The 20,885-nt window shown below is 31.4% G+C and overlaps 2 protein-coding genes across 6 annotated transcripts; one reads left to right on the top strand and one right to left on the bottom strand.

Annotated features, from left to right (window-relative positions):
- Positions 1–567: 567 nt before the first annotated feature.
- On the bottom strand, positions 568–1,545 carry LOC9303834. The gene has a single exon (XM_002869773.2). It carries the CDS (start codon positions 1,411–1,413, stop codon positions 619–621), a length of 795 nt encoding a protein of 264 aa, XP_002869819.2. The 5' UTR covers positions 1,414–1,545; the 3' UTR covers positions 568–618.
- Positions 1,546–3,934: 2,389 nt separating this feature from the next.
- LOC9303835 (probable lipid phosphate phosphatase beta) lies at positions 3,935–6,221 on the top strand. 5 transcript variants are annotated; one of them, XM_021018084.1, is made up of 3 exons: positions 3,935–5,525; positions 5,635–5,767; positions 5,894–6,221. In XM_021018084.1, exon 1 carries the CDS (start codon positions 4,155–4,157, stop codon positions 4,788–4,790), a length of 636 nt encoding a protein of 211 aa, XP_020873743.1. In that variant the 5' UTR covers positions 3,935–4,154; the 3' UTR covers positions 4,791–5,525; positions 5,635–5,767; positions 5,894–6,221. The 5 variants fall into 5 exon arrangements, with proteins under 5 accessions (XP_020873743.1, XP_020873742.1, XP_020873745.1 ...); XM_021018083.1 differs by having other exon boundaries at positions 5,642–5,767; XM_021018086.1 differs by having other exon boundaries at positions 5,642–5,767; positions 5,906–6,221.
- The last annotated feature ends 14,664 nt before the right edge of the window (positions 6,222–20,885 follow it).

Genomic DNA, 20,885 nt, shown 5'->3' on the forward strand with positions numbered 1-20,885 from the left:
AAATATTTATAAATTGATTTTCATGATTTTAGTTCCTTTTTAAAAGTAACAAAAAAATATCGATTCCACTTAAAAAGATAGAAAATGTATGTTTCTACAATTATCTTTAAGATAAAGTGTTTCTTTCCATAAATTCATATATAGATTCTTATCAAAACAAAGATTTATGGGTCGGACATCTAATTTTGTTTTTCAACAGGTTGGGTGGGATAACTAAAGATGATTTGTTGGTCGCTAATCAAATCGCAACACATCATGAATTCATGATCATATTGTGAAGAGGCCGATCAATGGTGACTTCTCAAACACTCAAAGCCTTAAAACATGGTACCCGCAAGAAGAGTTACGGAGGCCACAATATCAGTGACATATATCATGATATCATCTATCTATCCAAGTCCCATGAGTCTAGCTCATGAACCCTTCAATTCTCAACGGTGTCAATAACATATTTTGCTTATTTTTCATGCAATTATTGACACGTACGCTTCACCACTTCGAGAACATAAGTAATTGGAATCGATTGACGAATAACTGTGAAATTCCAGGTTAGTTGACCCAAAAAACCAACAAAAATTCAAGGTCTATAAACAAAAACTATATATAAATTTTATTATCTCACAATCTGAAAATGATTAGGAAACAAGGCAACACCGCACGTGTATCAAAGACAAACAACTCGCCGTCACGACCAGCTACCGAGTCCGACCCGAACCCGATTCTATCATCAACCCGACCCGCTATCACCCGACAAATCATCATCGCCTTCCTCCCTCCGCCACTTCCGCCACTCACGTACGCTTCACCACTACCCGAAAACGTACACACCGCCTGACCTTTCCCGCCGGCGAAAACCCACGCGCCACCGTTAAACCCATCAAGAACCGGATAAAACCTCATCATCTCGTTACCATCAGCCAAACACCGTGCGTCCTCTTCTTCACACGTGCCCTCGTTTAAACCCGCACGTGACTTCACAATCTCTCTGTACTCCTCGAACCGGGTCACAGTCCTCGACCCGTTTTCAACTTTGAAAATCATCTCGATCCGACCCGGAAACTCGTCGGAGCTCCAGCTAGACTGGAATATAATCTCCACTACGTTTCTTGACGGGTGACCATCGGGCAGCTCGGTCAGTGCATCTGACGTTCGAGCAGATTTGCTTCGTCGGGTTCGGGTTTGCGGGTTAAGAAGCTCTGTTTCGGTTCGACAAGACTTCAAACGCCTTAAATTCGGGTCGGGTTTCGGGTTTTTCTTACCGAATCGGGTATCGATCACGTATTTGACGCAATGTGAGCTCTTTCGACTACAATTGTAACTTGACGACGACATTAGTGATTTATTGTTGAAATTGTAGACATCATCGAACGCTTTTGATTTGCATTGCAATGATTTGATCCACCCGTTTGGCATGTTCGGGTTACCGGATCCGGATCCGGATCTTTATTGTCTTGTCTTGTCTCTCTTTCTCTCTTCAGTCTTGAACAAGTTATGTATGCATCTTACGCTACCCGCGAGCGTTTTTATTATGATCGCTATAATTACTATTTTACCCTTCTCTTTTTTCTCCTGGGCCTGGCCCATTGCAATGATTTTTTGTTCGATTTGTTTATTTTTATAATAGAACAAAAATATGATAATATTTTTTTTTTGGTAAAATGTGAAGTATTTATACCATTTTCGAAGTTTCGACAGAAATTACAAGGAATACAAGTAGCGGAAAAAACCAAAAACTACAGAATTTGCAGACAATACAAAACAACAATGGAGAAAAACGAAAACGTAGAGCGGAAATTAGAGAAGAAACACCGATTCCGAGATGCCAAACTCGGAAATTTGCGTGATTTCCACAACTCCAAGAAACCAAGGAGCCGGAGTCCCATCCTAGTTGCCACGAGCAGACCCTAGCAGAGGCCAGTCCTCAAAACCTCCGGATAAGGCGCCTGCAGCTTCTCCGCAAACTAACGCAAAAACGCAATGACAACAGTAGACTAATTCACAAACCCGACGGTTACAGGAGCATCTGCGGGCAACCAAAGAAACCACCTTCGATCACCATTCCTATCACTAAAACAGGAACCATCTCCCACGGATAAGCGATGCCACGAAGACCAAAGCGCCGCCTCTATTCTTCCCTAGAAGACTCCACTCAGACAAGACGCACACCTCCAAAGCTGGTACACGAAAAAGAAACACCAACATCGAACCACAGAAACTGAGATAAGGGAACCTGACGAGACGCCACAAACAAGTTGCAACGAAAGACGAGACTGACACCAACGTCCTCTCACAAGAAAGAGGAGACTCGCCATAAACCAAAGAAACTTCTTCACGGCGAGCCTATCTGCCACACGAACAACCAAAAGCCACTATTGCAAAGCAAAAGCCAAGGAAGCCTCCACTTGTGCCACAGATCCGAAGCCTCAAACTCAGCACCCGAAAGCTGGAGAAAACCGATGAAGGAGAGACCGAAACGAAGGAAGAGAAGCTCCGTGATGAAGCCGAGGAACCGGATCGACACCAACCCTGAACAAGGAGAAAGGCGAGGAGATACAGGCTAGCTACACCGGAATCCTGAGACGCCACAAGCACAACCACCGTGAGGAGACCGAACTGCTCCCAGGCCAACTCAAAGCCACCATGAACCAAGATCTGAAAACAGATCAGAAACCACCGCGAAGAAAGATGACTCGCCAAAAACCACCAGAGACGCCAAACACCATAGCCACCGTCCTCAAGCAACCACTAGCATCGGCGACCCAACCCCAATGGCGAGAAAATTCTCTCCAAGCGATGGCTCACCACCAACACTTGGCTTCAGAGAAGAATAGTCGATCCACGCCACCACCGCCGGAGCAAACAAACATGACGAAGGAAAAGAAATACAACGACAAAGAGCCCTCTCACGGTACCGGCAAGGAGTGCCGGTGACCGGAGAGGCGAGCGCAACAACGAAGCTAGGGTTTGACGGCTGGAAAAATTGGGAGAGAAAAAAGTTTGGCGCGTGTAACGCACCCTCCCTGTTTTCTGCTACTTTTGCCCAAATCTTCTCAATCTCGTATCAATATGATAATATTTGGCTCAACTTGGTGACTCAAATCATACAACGGATCGATTATAACTAAAGAAATATTCTGTGAATGCGAGATTTGTATTAGTTTTGGTTTTCTTGTTTTTGGTTGTTGTATTTGTATACGTGCGAGGACTGATATTGATGATAATATATTATTTTATTTCTTGAAAGTTATTGAATTTATGATTAAAAGAGGCAGAGTGATAAGAGAGAAGTTAGGTGAAGAAGCAAGAATTTTCTTTACATTTAATGAGGAAAGCAAATTGACGCAGTGTTTCCTTTTAACATATCAAGAATTGAACGATTTAAGTGTTGTGTCGGGTGTTATTTATGGAGATATTGACTTATATTAAATAGGAATCCGAGTAAATTTACTGTAGTGTAACAATAAGGTAAGGGAATCACCGAATCAGGAGGGACCGATTCTAAGGTTTTTTTGAACATACAAACTAAAAAAGCAGCCTCATTATTGTCAAAAGAATAGGTAGAGAAAAAGGAAAAAAAAACTTGAAGTTTGATGTCATATTGCACACTTGTACAAGTAAGAAAAATATTAGAATGATGATGAGAAAAAGGATATAGTAACATATTAGGCATATTGATTGCAACTACGATAGTAACCAACGATTAAATTATGTTCGTTTTGCAGTTACTAGCGACAATGATTAATAATTATACTGTGTTCGTTGGCGATAGTAATTTTATACCGTTGATTAAAATTTTATTTTACAGTGATTAGAATTTATATATGTTGCCAAAATATATCGATGAACTAACAAGAACAATAATAACAAGAGTCACTTTTACCGGTCGCTTAATATATATGTAGGTGGTCATGTTAGAGAGGAATAGTGGCTGATCCCTAAATCTTCCTTTTCTCTATTATGGGCTTAATAAATAAGGCCCAATATAACTGTCTGTTTTATGGGCTTAATAGAAAAAACAGATATTTACCTTTCCTCTACGAAAGCGACGTCGTTTCCTTAGCTCGAATCCACAATTAAAAATCTTTTTTGACTAATCTCTTCCGTCCCCTTAAACGTCGTCGTTTTATTTTTTGCTCAGATCTGTTACAACAGTTATGTCTCCGTCGACGGCGGCGATTATCGTCGGTCCCATCTTAGCGGTGGACGCCACCGTATCTCGCGCAATTCACACGGCGGCGAAGCCATTCCTTCCACCATTTCTCCTCCTTCTCCTAGAAATCTCCGCCGATTTCCGATTCTCCTTCCCTGTATCCCTTTCCCTCCTCCTCTCCCCTCCGTTACGCTCTTTCCTCATCCCTTTCCTCCTCGGCCTCCTCCTCGATCTAATCTTAATCGCATTAGTGAAATTAATCTTCCGTCGTGCTCGTCCCGCTTACAATCACCCTTCAATGTCCGCCGCTGTATCAGCTGATCACTACTCGTTTCCCTCAGGTCACGCTTCTCGCGTCTTCTTCGTTGCCGCTTCCGTTCACTTCTTCTCTGCTGCTGCTGAAGCTACAATGGTAGATCCGAGCTACTCTTTCTTAGATGGTTGGATCAGAGATAATCACGATGGCGATGTCAAACCAGAAGTTGTGGTGGTTGTATGGATCTGGGCAACAGTTACTGCATTTTCAAGGATTCTCTTAGGCAGACATTATGTTCTCGATGTAGCTGCTGGTGCTTGCTTTGGGATTGTAGAAGCTCTCTTTGCTCTTCGATTTCTGAGATTTGAACTCTTTGGGAGGTAACAAAAGTATCCAAAATGTTGTTGTTGCTGTAATTGTTTCGATTACATTGAGAAGAAGAATTTTATTGTTCATGAGTCAAAGATTGTTCCTTTTGTTTGACTACAATGCTCTTGTATGAAATCTTGTGTTATACAATCCTTAATGTGAATAATGAGATCTTATACACTTGCATCGTAATCGAGCTAGGCCTGAATATTGAAAGGCTAAACCTTTCACATTGATGTTATTGTGTTTGAAACATTGAAGTTGTGGATGAGTGTAATCTTCTTAGCTTACTTTTGTAGTTTGTGGAGATTTTACCATTTTCTCTCTATGTAACTTCTCTCCGTTGTTTCGAGCTTTGGAAAGATAAATTGAGGAATAATAAACACTGGCATGTGGAATGTTGGGAATGAGACCATCACTGATTGATTAGACGTTTTTCGTTACTGTGAACATGCTATGCTTGCCAATATCTGTGGTTCCTCTGCGTTTGGGAATATTTCCTACCTGTAACTCGGTTTCTTTATCTTTGCTCTCATTCTTAGTGTAGCCAACATATTCTGTACTATGTTACAGAGTCTTTCGTTATCGTCAGAGAAGAAAACCGTTGCTAAAATTGCCAGAATCAAATGATTGATTCATCCGATGCCTCCGCCTTGTTGGGTATACTATAGCAAGCTCGGTCATAGGTTTTCTCTCGAATCTCTACCTCTTTGTGTTGCCCTTGGTTTGCTAATCTCATCTTTGTCTAAGGTTTGTGAAAGTTATGCATCTTCTAGGTATAGGTTTATAATTATAGGCTTTAGTTTCAACATGTAATCCAAGTACATCAAAGGTTCTGTAATAACTTAGAATGTTTAAGGTTGCAGGAGATGCCTGTGAGATTGGACCCACCCCTGCAATATGTAAGAGACTGTCTTCTACACTCGTGGAGCTACCTTGTTGAGAGATATTATTTTGTTAAAATAGCTATAATTGAAGCTTGAATGAGAAAGGTCCATGATTGTTCCTTTCTTGAATACTTCTTTTTTGAAATTTAGAAGCTGGGTATTATTGTGATTGATTGATTGTGACATCATAAACTTGCTCAATTATCGCTGACAGAATTTGTTATGTGTCAGCTGTTTCTACAGCATTTCCTGCAGAAAACTCTGTTGATTAGACTGAGAAAACACAGTCAAGCTTAGATGGCCAAGGAGGTATAAAGTCCCGATCTCAAAATTCAGTTGATATGACCTTCTCACGGTAACAAATCTCACATGTAAAAGTTTCCATCCACCATATTGCTCCTTAAAATTGGTTCTTAGTGTTAACCAAATAAACCAGATACCAGAACCACCGGTTATGAGTTTGCTTGTGTGAGTGTGTTATGAATTATGGGATTGGTATGTGTTGTCATTCTTGGATTGGTTCATAGGCATCATTTATGAGAATTATGGGATTGGTATGTGTTGTTTTCTTTGGTGTAATGTATGCTGCAAAAGTAGAGGCACACAAAGTAGGATGGTACATGAAGAACAATGCCCACCATTGGAAAACTTTTTTATTATGAGAGTTCACATGGTTCTCTCCTGTAGATCAAACAAGGACATACCTTGTTTCAACCTTAATGATCACTCTTAGTTTTCTGTGGCTATCAAACAAACCCTCTTTTAATATGTTAGTGTCTCCTCATCAGACCCTACCACCATTTAGAGCACGCGGGCGTCGTAGATTTTTGACAAAAAGATTGGAACAGCCCCAGTTTTTATGATTAGCAAAAGAGAGTGATTAGAGAAGACTAATAAAATCACAAAAAAAGGGACTGATATTTGAGTTGAGAGGTGGTGATGGAACATAATCTTCTTTAACATCTGAGAGTTGAAAGAGGTATGGTATGGTCATCTCTTTGTTACCATATTTGAGGTGAATTATTGTTGTACTAGAGTTTCTTATTTTTGCCCTAAATTTTGCAAGTCAAGCACTCCTGTGACTGTGACCTAACTCAGGTAAAAAGTGGATCTAAAGCTATAGAGAGAGAGGGTCTGATGCTGTTTCTGAGTTCATCATTAACATGTCCTGCACTAACATCCCAAAAAAAGGAAGAATTTTTGTTTGAAAAGAAAATTTGATTACACACATGTGAGTACTTTTTTTTATTAGAAATTCTTAAAGAGTAGAAGAGGATAGTATCCATGTTTAAAAAATCGCTAGGCGCGAGTCGGGCGGTGAGGGTAGGCCTAGCGCCTAGCAAGAAAATCGGAGATTAAACGGGGATTAATCGGAAATTAGTTTTAGGGCTATTTAATGTTTTAAAAACATATTAGTCCATTATAATTAAGAAATTTATATCATATCGTTTTTTAAATTATATTAAACACATGAAAACAAGATTTCAAATTTATGATTTTTATACAAATTACGAATATAAGTAGGATGTTTTTGAATTTTAGATTCAAAAAAAAAAAAAAAAATTTGGGCTAAGCGGCTGCCTAGGCGGTTTAGGCGGACAAAAAATCGGACCAGCGATTTTTCTTACCGCTTTGGACAAAATCGCCGCGGTTCTCTTCCGATCAGCGCCTAGGCGACTAGGTGGCCGATTTTTAGAACAAGGGATAGTACCAACAACACACACCTATAACAAAATAACTTTCTTCTGGTCTTTTTATCTTTTGGGTCTTTGTCTGATATTCTTTTGTGAAAGTTGATTATTTTGTATTTTGATTTTTTTTACTTCTTAGATTTATAAAGCTTTTACCAGCAGAAATTGGATTCAAAAATTGTATTTGGTAACATAACATAACATAAAACTGAAATTTCTTTATAAAATTTTTTTTTGGGGTAATTGTGGGTTGTCTTCCACTTTCTAGTTTCTATCGCACTAGTGTTCTCATAAACTGTGTATATTGTTAATAACAAGAAAATGTGGAGAAATTTTACACAAGGACCACTCTGAGAGAGATTGGAGTATACAATAGCATAGAGAACCTGAAGCACAGAAAAAGGTCAGAAATGAGGACAGACATATTTCTCTTTAACTTTAATTTGTTAGTTATTTCATGTTCAAATCAAATCGTTGCCAAATTATTAATTTTATAAAAGAAAAAAAATGGATGGATAAAAACAAGTACATCTCTCTTTTACTACCCTCCAATATTGTTTTTAACAATCTTTCATCTATAAGTTGTGAATGAATGAATCTTACTATAAGTGTGGTAGATTAACTGGGAAATTGGAAAATGTAGTGATTAATTTTGGGATTCAAAAGCATATTCTTCAATTTTATTCTATTCGAGTACATATTATTTTTAGTTTCATATTTGAATATTGGTATGTAACGTATTTCTTAAGAAAAGTGCTCTGGAGAACTTTAAAGGTTATCGTTTTTTGAAATGTTAATCATATTTTTAAGAAAAGGGTTACTAGAAAACAATTTCTTATTCACGGCTCAGTTTTATCTTCTTCTTCAAAGGCACGCAAGTGGCAATCCGTACATGAACAATAAATATGAGAATCTTTTTTCCTCTTCAAACATTTTTTATACTCCCTCCGTTTCGTTTTAGTTGTCGTTTAATGTTTTTGCACACAAATTAAGAAAAGCATTAAATTTTCTGTTTTACCCTTTATTAATATATTTTATAAAAAAATTCATTGGCCAAAACATTAAAACAGTAGGGATAAAACTGGAATTTTCACCAAACATTTGCATTGAAAACCTAAAACGACAACTATTATGAAACAAAATTTAAATCCTAAAACGACAACTAAATTGAAACGGAGGGAGTATATACTAAGACCATCTCCAATGTATTTCCCTATTTTTATCTCTATCTCTATAATAGAGGTAAGTTTTCTCTATTTTTACTCCAATGTATTCCTCTATTTTTTCCTCTAAAAAGTTTAACTCTATTTATAGAGGAAAAAATAGAGATTCTCTATTCTCACCTCTATATATAGAGAAAAAAAATAGAGATCTCTATTTTAGAAGTGAGAATAGAGGTGGGTTGGAGTAAATTTGCCTCTAAAATAGAGTTTAAAGGCAAATATAGAGGTGAGTTGGAGATGCTCTAATAAAAAAAACCACTTTCTATTTTGTTAATTTTAAATCAATTCGAATTTGTCTGGATTAATGTTTGAAGATTTGGACATATTGAAATTTTTTATTTATTTATTTATATATATATATATATATATATTGAAATTTGTTCTTGTTGTCTCAGCAAAATAAATTTAATCAAAACTGTTAAGAAATTCAAAACTTATACTGAAAGATAGGATTATCAAATTTATAAGCAGACAAATGGATTTATAGTAGCTAAGAGACAAATGGATTTACATTCACCTCCAAACACATTTATAGTAGCTAAGAGACAAATGGATTTACATATCAAATATAAGAGCTGGTTGGGTAGAAGAAAAAAAAGAAGTGTAGGAAGTTAATATTTTTAAAGCTTTTAAAACCATATTATATCCACATGATTTAATATTGGGGCTTTTGCAAAAATGCCACTTTTTCAATGCCACTTTTCAAAAATACCCCTTTTCAAAACCTTATAAAAAATGCTCTTAAAAATATAAGATTTACCCAAATATGTATGTAATATTATTAAAACATACACAAACTACATTTCTATGTATCTAAAATCTTATAAATAATTTATAAATACCTTATAAATGCATTTTGAATATCTTTAAAAACCTTTAAAATATCTTGTAAAACCTTTGAAAAACCTTAAAAATCCTTTAAAATAACTTGTAAAACCTTTAAAAACACCTTATAAAACCTTATAAATACTTGGATCGAGTCTTCAAGTAGTAGTTACAATCCATAAGTACCTTATAAACCTAATAAAACTTTATAAAAAATTTCAGATTTAAAAAGAGGCATTTTTGAAAATAGACATCTAAAAGGGGCATTTTTGAAAAATGACACACCAAAAGGAGTATTTTTAACAATTTCCCTTTAATATTTTTACAGCCTCACATATATTTATAACAATCTTAAAATCCTTACAACTTAAATATATTTATTTAATTCTTGTCAACTTAAATGATTTAAAAAAAAAACATAACTTCGAGTGTCTAGATGATTTAATATAGGACAGACGGAGTCGTGAGGATCCCAACCCACCTCTATGTTTGCCTCTAAACTTTATTTTAGAGTAAAATATACTCTAACGCATCTCTATTTTTACATCTAAAATAGATATTGCTATTTTTTGCTATTCCTCTATAATAGAATAATTAATTACGGATTTTGCCATTTTTCATAAAGGCATTTATGGATTTTGCCATTTTTTGAATAGTTTGTGGATTTTGCCATTTTTCAGGTTCCAAAAATATGATTTAACATGCGTTTCACTCGTTATGTTTGGGTTTAGTCGGTTCCATTTGTTCTTAGGGTTTAGTATTTGGTATAAAGTACATATTTTTGCAAAAAAAATCATAAATACATACATTTTTAAGTGTTTAAAAATGGCAAAATCCGTAAACTATTCAAAAAATGGCATTTTCGTAAGTTTTCCCAAAAAAATGGCATTTTAGACAATAAATCCCAAAATTAATATTTTGGGTTGATTTTAGAGGTTTTGGTATAAACATCTATTCTAAAATTTGAGACTACTATTTGCAAAAGAGAAATTACATACAGTTTTATAAATATATAAATTATTTATTTTATTTTTCATTGATTCCATTATGAAAATTTTCTAAAAATTAAAGTAAATGATTTAATTTTCAACTTTTATAAATAAAAGATAATACCACTAAAATAAAAATAGAATGTATTTGGAATATTATTTTTAGAGGAAAAATTGGAGTATAAATCAGAATTTTTCTATTTTAAAACCAAAACTAGAGAAATACATTGGAGTAACTTGATTGATTTATTATTATCACAATAAATTTTGGTATGAAAACAGATGTTTGATTGATAGTACTAGTGTAATACAAAAAGCAAAAGATTATGGAATTGTCACACTTCGTTTTTTTTTTTTTTTTGCCAATTCCCAAAAGAAATAGTATCATTGTGACTGAATTAAAAATTTAAAACGAAGATAAATTAAAGAACTTATGAATGGAAAATGAAGCAAAGGCTTCACGTGAAGCCTACGTGAGTTGTATAAGAAACTAAAAAAATATTAATGGTCTCTGCTGCTTTGTAACTTATTTAACTATTTTACTAGTTTATAAGATTATAGTTCTCTTGTCTACCATAGTTTATTATATTTTACATCTTGGAAGTTATAACATAGACGAAAATACGCTGGTAGAACATTACATCGGAGAAAAGAACTCATATAGTGATTAAAAAAAAAAAGAATAATACATTATTTAAAAAAAAAATCTTTATATTATTGCAAAAATAAGCTGTTCACAACTTGGGAGGTTATTGAATTTTTAATAGATAATTGAGTGGGGGTGGAAGAGTGTGTAATGTTGAGTACTAATGAAACATGGATTTGATATGCAAGCTTTCTTTGTATATTTCATTTTCTTACTTGACCCACGTTTTTGCTTATTATTCATCTCACTAATCTCTACCTCCCATTGTAATTTTTTTTGTAAGATTTAATTCAAAAGTACACTTCATTGGATTCCTTTATTTTGTTTCAAATTCAAAATCTGTGACACTTTTAGTCATTCCATGTCTTGCTTTGGACTTCATTAATTTACATCATACAAAATATTTTTCATACAATTATTATATAGCTAGGTTTTACACACAAAAAAAAAGAGAAACTAAATACGAAAAACGGATTTGAACCTGCATGTCTATGACCATGATATCAAGTTATACATTTTGTTATTAGACTTCTAAAGTACATAACAATTTACTATATTATAAGATGATTAGTAAAAATTAGCAATTTTTCGCTTTATGCATGCATACCTAACATTAGTTGTTTCACTCTCCTGATTTTTTTTTCTTTTGTTGCCTTCGAAAATTTTCAATAAATGGTCATTTGAAAACTTTTGTTGTCAAAACTAACATATTTTCACATTTAGTTGAAACAAGAGTATTTTTTTGTTTACCATAAATTATGAGATTTGTTATATTTAATGTTTTTTGTGTGTTGTTAGTTGTAAATCTTTTCTAAAAGCTATAAGTCTTTAGTATTTATACATTATATTTTAGTCGTCAAGATGGGGTCCTAATTCTTCTTATAGATCACCGTTTTTTCTGATGTAAGGTTAGAATTTTCCAACATTGTTTGGCAATTAATTAGATGGAAGTATGGTTGGACGTTTAGTCAAAGGCCTTTCTAGATACAATTATTGAAAGCAATCATATCTATGAAAGGAGGTTATCTCTCTCCATATGATCGTCACGTCAGCATTTTAGGCTCTTCTGGAGATGCCACATCAGCTTTCTTTCTATCCAATCAAAACATTTCATTAATATGAGTCAGCTTTTATTTTTTACACATCAGCTTCTAATTATTAATGTCAAATGGGGAAAACACAATAGCCCATGAGGGATGGCCCATATAAATTTGAAAATCTATTTCACAAGTTAATTATATATTTATTATTTAATTATATATATTATTTAATTTTACATATTGATTTTTACTAATACTAACTTATTTGTTATTTTATGTTTTTTTCCATGAAATTATTTTATTGGTTTTATATACTCCAAAGTTTTTTTCGCTAATTTTTGTAATCTTAACTCAAAATATGAGTGGATAATAGTATAGTGGATTAGCTAATGGTTTGAGTAAGTTTTTCTCTTAATTTTTTGATCTATATATGACACTGAGAGTGAAGAGTACGTAAGGTCATCAAATTTTGGAGGTTCTATAATCCTAACATTACCATCTATAAAATTGGTTTAGGAAATATTGTTTACGGATTGTGTGAGTGATGCATTGTTGAGTATGTTGGTTGAAAATGTATTTTAATACTAAGAATAGTTGTTCATTGTATGAGTAAATGATTAGATAATTAAAAATTACATTTATCATAATATAACATCAAATAAATCAAAATTAAAAAAAAAACCGGAAAAAACCGCGGCGTAAAGCGGGTGATTAACTAGCAACAAGAACAATCAAAATAATTTGTTATTAACAACTTTTAAAACAAACCCACGCGTAGCGTGGATATTCATCTAGTAATATTTAATAGACATTTATCTTCTAATATAAAGTCGGATAATACTTGATTAAAAATATCTTAACCTTCACATCAAAAAAGTCAAGAGGATAATGTTATTTCCTCGGTTTGGAAATTTTTAATATTCTTCAAACTCTATTTTTAGTAGTTTTGTTAGTTCAAAGAATATTAAATTTTCTCTTTCTAAACATTGTTTGGACCATTTAACATATGCTCATATTATTACTAATATAATTGGATCTTATAACAACATCTTGCATTGTGATGACAAAAATATTGTATTTACATTTAGAAAAAAAGACACTTCAACTTACCTCAAAATTGAATAAATAAATAAATAAATGTTATTATATTCATATATAAAACTATATGCATCACAAAGCAAAGTCTAATGCAATCACAAATTATATAGCCTTTTGTCTAATGTTAGGTTTATGCACATGGCAACATATATATGTGGATCCCCACATTAAATCGAGTCCATCACTTTCCATGGAAAAAGCACCTCTCCCAAAAGAACTTCATATCAATTATTCAATATTGACGTTACGTTGATTTCTACTTAATTTTTTTCTACATATATTCGTATATAGAAAGAACTGTAACATTAAATTATCTAATCAATTTTGGAAATCTGATTATTTTTCATAAATACAAGTAACTAATATAACATTTAAAGATTAGTCTTAGTTCCATCATATGTCAATGTCAATACATTTAAAATTATCTAATCCATTTACTATAATTAGGCATGTCAATCGGGCTAGCACGGACCGGTCCGGCCCGAAGCCTGCAAAATCCATACATATTTGAGTCCGGTCCGGTCCGTAAAAATTCCGAGCCTATATTTTAAAGTCCGGCCCGGCCCTAACAGGGCTACAGGGCTTTTCCAGTTTTTTTTTGGGTTTTTCTTCCGACAAAAAAAACAAATTTATAATTTCTAATATCTCTTAAAAAAATCTATATATGAAACGAGTCAATCAAAATTTAAATAACCACTAACGTTAATTTAGTTTTTTTAAAAAGAGTTAAAATCAAATAAATAATCCAAATAAATTGTTTAAACTTATACTAAATAAAATATAAAATCAAAATAATTCAAATTAGGTAGTGGAGCTAATATTTGTTTTTTCGATTTATAGTAATACACAACAAAAAAAAACTAAGTTCAGGGTTTTCAACTCTATCAAATTTTTTTTTAAAAACAAATCTTACAATTAAACGAAAATATTAACAAAAAAGGGTCAAAATATTTTTAAAGGGCTTTTTGGGCTAGCCGACGGTTATTAAGGATATTTCGAGTAAAACGTTAAACCGACGAAGTCCAATATTTCTAAGATGTTTGATAAAAATAGCTAGAGATGAAAATGACATAAAATGGTTTTAAAGTGTACTAAACATTATGTTACGTATATATTAAAATAACCAACCGTCCATTTTAAGAAACGCTCTAAAATTAGATATGAACATACTTTGTTATATATTAATACTTTGTTATACATACGATTAATTATTCCCAAATGATATAGAGTCTACATATATGCGACCCATACGCAAAATATCATCATTATTGATACACTAAAACTCCATAAATTGCTTAAAACTAGTACGAATTTATAAAACGATTAAAAAATTACACAAATTTATTATTGATGAACTCGTGTAGTACATTTTGTACAAGACTGATCATATAAAATTTATAGTTTTAGAATAAATAAATCTATATTAATCCATATAGTTTTAGCATTGTGACAACGGGTCTATATAGTTTTTACTCTCAGTCGAGGTCGTCTAATACTAATAATTTAATTAGATTAGACATGTGATTGAGACTAAGTACCTTAATAATTTATAAAGAGTGGACAAACAAATGAACAATTTGGGAACAAGACCACATATTAATGGACACATTTTGTGATGTAATCTAAAGATCACTTTGGTCACAGACACAAAGACACGAAGTGTTTACCAGTATTATTTATAATATTTTGGGAGTTAGTGGTTTAGTATTAGGATGACAATTTGTTCTTTGTATTATTTTTTAACTTTCTTTGTAAATAACTAAATATTCGTGCGTAATTTTGGATACCATCAAATATTTTCTGTAGATCAAAAAGGATTGTCCACAAACAAATCCTTGATACAATTAATGACAATGATCTCAAATCAATACAATAAAACTACTAAGAGTCTCTCCAGCAATGACACATCAGCTTTTTAAGCTCTTATGAGACTGACACATTATTAAAAATGATATCCAATCAAAACATAACAATTAATACAACTCATCTCTTCAGCATGTCACATTAGCTTTCCATGTCACATCAGCTATTTATTAAAAAAAAAACATCATTTTAAAAAGACAATCAATCAAATTAAAACATATAATGCACATACTTATTTTATATAATAATGATACATGGATTTCTAATTTGTTCAAAGAAAAACAAAATCAAATTATAAATAAAATGAATACACATTAGCTTATGTAATGTTGACACATAAAGAAAAGTTCTTATTATTTGATGGAATTGATCAAATATCTAAATGTAAACTTTATATCTATAGTTATTTTTACATAACATAATTATATTTAAGACGTTTATAATAAAAAAAATTTACTATATAACTCAACAATCAACATGTACCGATTCAGTTTACACATAAATTTTTTGATATTCATGTCCACCAAAATTTTGATTTTGTACTACTAAAATTTGGTTTAATAACTATATTCTTAATTAAGCCACTAATCACTTTTATTACTTTATGTCTTACTAGAAGCTAATATTTCATTTAAAAAGTAAAATCAATCAAATTAAAATAAATATACACATCAGATTTTATTAACATAGAAAAAATTTATTAAATAAATTTATAAAATATCTTAATTGGACGAATAGTTCATATTACTAATTGTAAGGATTGTTAAATCACCAAATAATACAAATATGTAAGCTTGTCTATCTGTTTTTTGGTTTGATTTGGTTCAATATTATTTTTAGATATTTCAGTTTTGTAAATTATAGTCTGACTCTATAAACAAAATAATGATGTTAACTGAGTATATCAAATAAAAAGAAGAATAAAAAATAACGGTGACAAATATTTGTATTTTTATCTACGTTTATACGGTGTAATTACGTTATAAAATAATAGTAAAGTAGTGTTTCCTTGATTTTCTGCTAACATCGAGATTGTGAATTTCTCCTTTAGTTACGAAAATGAGTAAAAATTTTACAAAATCCAGTAACATAATTGGAATAATAATTTTATATTAAAATTACGGTATAAAATAAATTATAAGTTATCATTTTAACAAATTATTGTGATTTAAAGGTTAAAAGAATAGTTTTAAAAATTGAAAGTCTATGTTAAATATTTTAAGTGTTATTTAAATTATGGTTGTGCACCATGTGTATCTTTAATAAAAAGAAAGTAAGGTTCTTGAAATATATTAGTCGCTAAAAAGTAAAAACTATATACATATAAAAAGAAATCAAATATTTGTAAAACGTTATACACATTATAAAAATAAAACAAAACAAAAACAAATACAAAAATTGACTATACGGTACATTTATTTTATAAAAGTAATATATAACATGTATTTATTAATGTGTGCATATATAATAAAAATAATAAAATACTAAAATTTGAGTAAAGGTAAAATACCCAATCCTATAATCATTTCAAACTTGTACCAATCATACTTGTAATTATATTAAAACAAATCTAATTTACAAAAAAATACCCCGCGGCAGAGCGCGGGTTCTTTATCTAGTAACTATAAAAGAAATTTTTATCTCGGATATTAATAAGTTCAAGCATTGTTGTGGATATTGATATTCTTGTTATGGTAAGATGATTGTTGTGATTGTGACAATGAAAAACTTTTTATAGTATGTTTTATATATTAAAAATGCAAAATTAATGGGTAGTTACCTAGAAAGAGTAAAATTAATTTTCTTAACTTGTAGCTACGACATTGTTTTTAATAATGCGTTATTCAGGTCTTGGTTAAGCAAAACAAATTATCGTGGCGACTGATAGACACAGGCTTAAAGCTAGTGACAAAAACAAGAAAGCGTGGGGAGTGGAAAGCCGAGCCTCACAGAATTACATAGACCCAAGAGTACGTCTAAATATAGACTTCTTTGAACAATTACATTCAGAGTTTCACACCGTTTTTTTTTTTTTTGGTCAACACTTTCACAAACCTCTATATAAACGTCTAAATTCTAGTGTATTTTATGAGTCCAGATTTTTTTTCCAGAAATATCGTGTATTTTGGAATGAGCTTTTGAGGTAACATACACTACCTGAAATACATATCTGTATTTATGGATAATGACAATATCTTATATAAAGTTTCTGGTATTCAACAAATATTTTTTAAATAGACTGGTTTTGTTTACTTTAATGTTATTTTTGTTTGATAAAAAACTTTACTTTAATGTTGTGATAATCTTATTTTAGATTTAATTGGTAATTTCTTATCACAACTATGAAAAGTGCATCATCAATTAAATTATTAGACAACATATCAATGATCTTTAGTAATTTAAGATTGAATCAATTATTGGCTATAGTTTTAGTTATTATATCATTTTTTTTATAAATAGTAAAACTTTTATTCCCTCCGTTTCGTTTTAGTTGTCGTTTAAAGTTTTCTCACACAAATTAAGAAAAACATTAAATTTTCTGTTTTACCCTTTATTAATATATTTTATAAAAAAATTCATTGGCCGAAACATTAAAACAGTAGGAATAAAACTGGAATTTTCACCAAACATTTGCATCGAAAACCTAAAACGACAACTATTATGAAACAAAATTTTAACTCTAAAACGACAAGTAAAACGAAACGGAGGGAGTAATAATTAGTGTTTAAATGAAAAGCTGTAATACAAAATCTAATTAATACTTCTAATATTACCCAAAACAAACGAATTTATGATATTTTTCTGTCATGTTGTATAAGATTATATAGTATTACAATGGTACCTTTTTTTTTGGACAAAGATATTACAATGGTATATATTATATAAGTTACGTTAGTTGCAAGAGAATAGAGAAAGTAAAATTTGAACTCTGGCCCGTGTGAGACAGTGGGACAACCAGCCAGTACCGGGTCCTCCACGCCACACCACGCCGGTCCACTGCCTCAAACATCCCACGGTCCATGCTATTTTTGTAATAAATGAGAATAATAAACATTATGCTTTTGTACATCTGACATCAAATTTATAATTTTACTGTCTTATTATATTTTGTTGATTCCACAGCTTTTATTACTCTTTTCTAATCTATGGCTACTCTTATCTTGTAAATAATACGAAAAATATACTTACATTGACTAGAAAACTTACATTTAAACGATATAGGTTGATATTTGATCTGATATAAACTTAGCAAAGAAATGTTTTTTGGTATTTTAATATAAAGGCATTTTTATATTTTCTTAGGAGCTATACAAATGTGAAATGTGTTCTTGATGAAACTTGATTTTTCAAAGCATTGGATTACCATTTTAATGTTGTCTGATCGAAAACTCAATAAGGGGTACACAAATCCCACATATGGAGAATTGCAAATCCATAAGGGGTAATTCCTAATGCATTTTTTGAGAGAGCGGATAAAACAAACATCGACGGCATAAAGTAACAATTTGATACCAAAATATAAAGAACTTTTCGAAATCCATTTGCACGATCTACAACTATTTCGTATATGTTGTGGGAGACACATTTTGGTAAGATTGATTTTGTTTCTCTCGCTATTGAACATGACCTCATCATACCAATAAAGTTCATGAGAAAACTTCAGAAACCAAAAACATTAATCTAATTTTAATGAGTTATTAATTGTTTGTTTTGCCATAAAAAAATTCAGTGGAGAGAACTATTAAAAATTTGAATGAGTTACTAATTTAACATTAACATATTTATTTGTTTTCGTCTATCACTAGAAAATAGTGGCATGTTATTCCAAAAACAAAAGTGGGCTTTTTCGTGATGTACGGTTTGTATTAACTATTTAATCTAGTGATTTATTTTTCCTCAATGATAAGTCATTTTCGCCAAACAAAATACGAGAAAAATGATTATAGTGTTCCTTTTTAAACTTGGAAAATCTGTCTCCCCGTTTAACCTACGGACCTACTCCCTCCGTATTTGAATAAATGTCGTTCTAGTTTTTTTTCTGTGTTTTTAATTAGTTGTCATTTTAACAACTTTTGCATAAAATTTCCTAAATTACCCCCAATTAATTGATCATAAATAATCAGTCTAAATTACCAAAACTACAGATACCAAAAATATAATTGTAAATAATCGTTTCTCATAAGGTTAGTTTTGTAATTCTATGCCCTTTCTTAATTCACCCAAAAACAATTAAAACGACATTTTTTCAAATACAGAGGGAGTACCAATTTTCTCACGGAGCTTATTTCATATAAATATATTTGTTAATTTTTGGTTAACTAGAAAATTTGATATTATATTATAATAGAATTTTTGCAAATGTTATAATAGTTATAATATCATAGGTTTGGATTTCTAAACCAGTTTAGTTTAATTATATATGTTGACAAGAAAAATACTATTATAATATCTTTAATGTTTAGAGTTTATATGTGTCTATAGTCAAGTGGTTAAGTCCACTTGACTTCGCTTTCTCCACCGGAGTTCGACTCCACTAAGTCGCGTTACTCCGCGTAGTAGGGATTGACTATAGATCGGGCTTTGTCGATCCAAAAACGTCAAAAAAAAAATGTTAAGTGTTTAGATTTGATGATTGAGTTTATGATTTTGAGGTTTGGGTTTACATTTAACGATTTGGATTTAAAATATAGGATTTCGATCTCATGATTTAAGATTTAAGTATAAAAAGAATCAAAATTTACAAAGTCTTATTGTAATTTAGCTATCAATTAATCAATATAATAGATGTTTTAAAAAAGAGAGAGTCAAAATTAGCTATTAACAACGTTGTTGACAAAAATAAATAAATAAATTGCTTCTAAATTATGAAATTTCCGAATCACATCATACATTTAATATTCATTTCTTTAAGATTTATAGAAAAAATGAACATTGTCTACACGTCAAAATAATTAGATAAGACTTTATATGCTGTAATCAATTTTCAATTTTCACAAAGTGACAACTTTTTTTTTTTTTTTTTTTTTTTTTTTTTTTTTTTTGAGCAGACACAAAGTGACAACCTAACATCTCAATCTAACATGAACACGTCATTACAACGAATCGATGTAAATTTGTAACAACCGGAAAATCTATGTAGTGTTTAAACAATATTATTAATGTATATAAACTATAAAAAAAATAAGAGACTACAACAAAAAAAAATGTCTAATAAAGTGATCATAACCTGATTTGCATTACTAAGAAAAGTTTAAACAATGGCTAGAGATGGAGAACCAAAAGAAAAAACAATGGCTAATGTCTAGACGAGTGAGGCTCGCGATACATTCACCGGTGATCTAATGTCTTGCGGTGGATGCTAAAAAGAGGATTTGTTGCGGTTGGAGTTTTGACTGGCTCTCTTCCTTTCTTCTTTTTTTTTTTTTAAAACATATTGTTTCGTTAATTTTTTATTTATTTATTTATGTTGAATTGTGGATAAATATGAAGAGAGATAATTTAATTTTATTCAATTTTTTAACAATAAGAACTATTATATTACCATATATTCTCAAATGAGCTTGATAATCAAGCTATATAGTAAATTAATGTTGTGGACCTTTCTCTACTTTAAATAAACAAAACAAATCCTCTTTGTAAGAGTATCTAATTAAGGATAAAATCAAAGATAAAAAAAAAAAATTCCACACCATAATTCCATTTATAACCTCTTAAACAACACAAAATTACAATAAAAAGCCATCGTCTTAAATTTCCCAACTTCGTTCCCAACCTCTTTCTGATTCACCATCACACAACTATATAATATAACACACATACAATGTATATATGTATAAGTTCTTCACAT

The sequence above is a fragment of the Arabidopsis lyrata genome (assembly GCF_000004255.2).
Source record: "Arabidopsis lyrata subsp. lyrata unplaced genomic scaffold ARALYscaffold_7, whole genome shotgun sequence".
In the NCBI taxonomy this organism is placed as follows: domain Eukaryota; kingdom Viridiplantae; phylum Streptophyta; class Magnoliopsida; order Brassicales; family Brassicaceae; genus Arabidopsis; species Arabidopsis lyrata.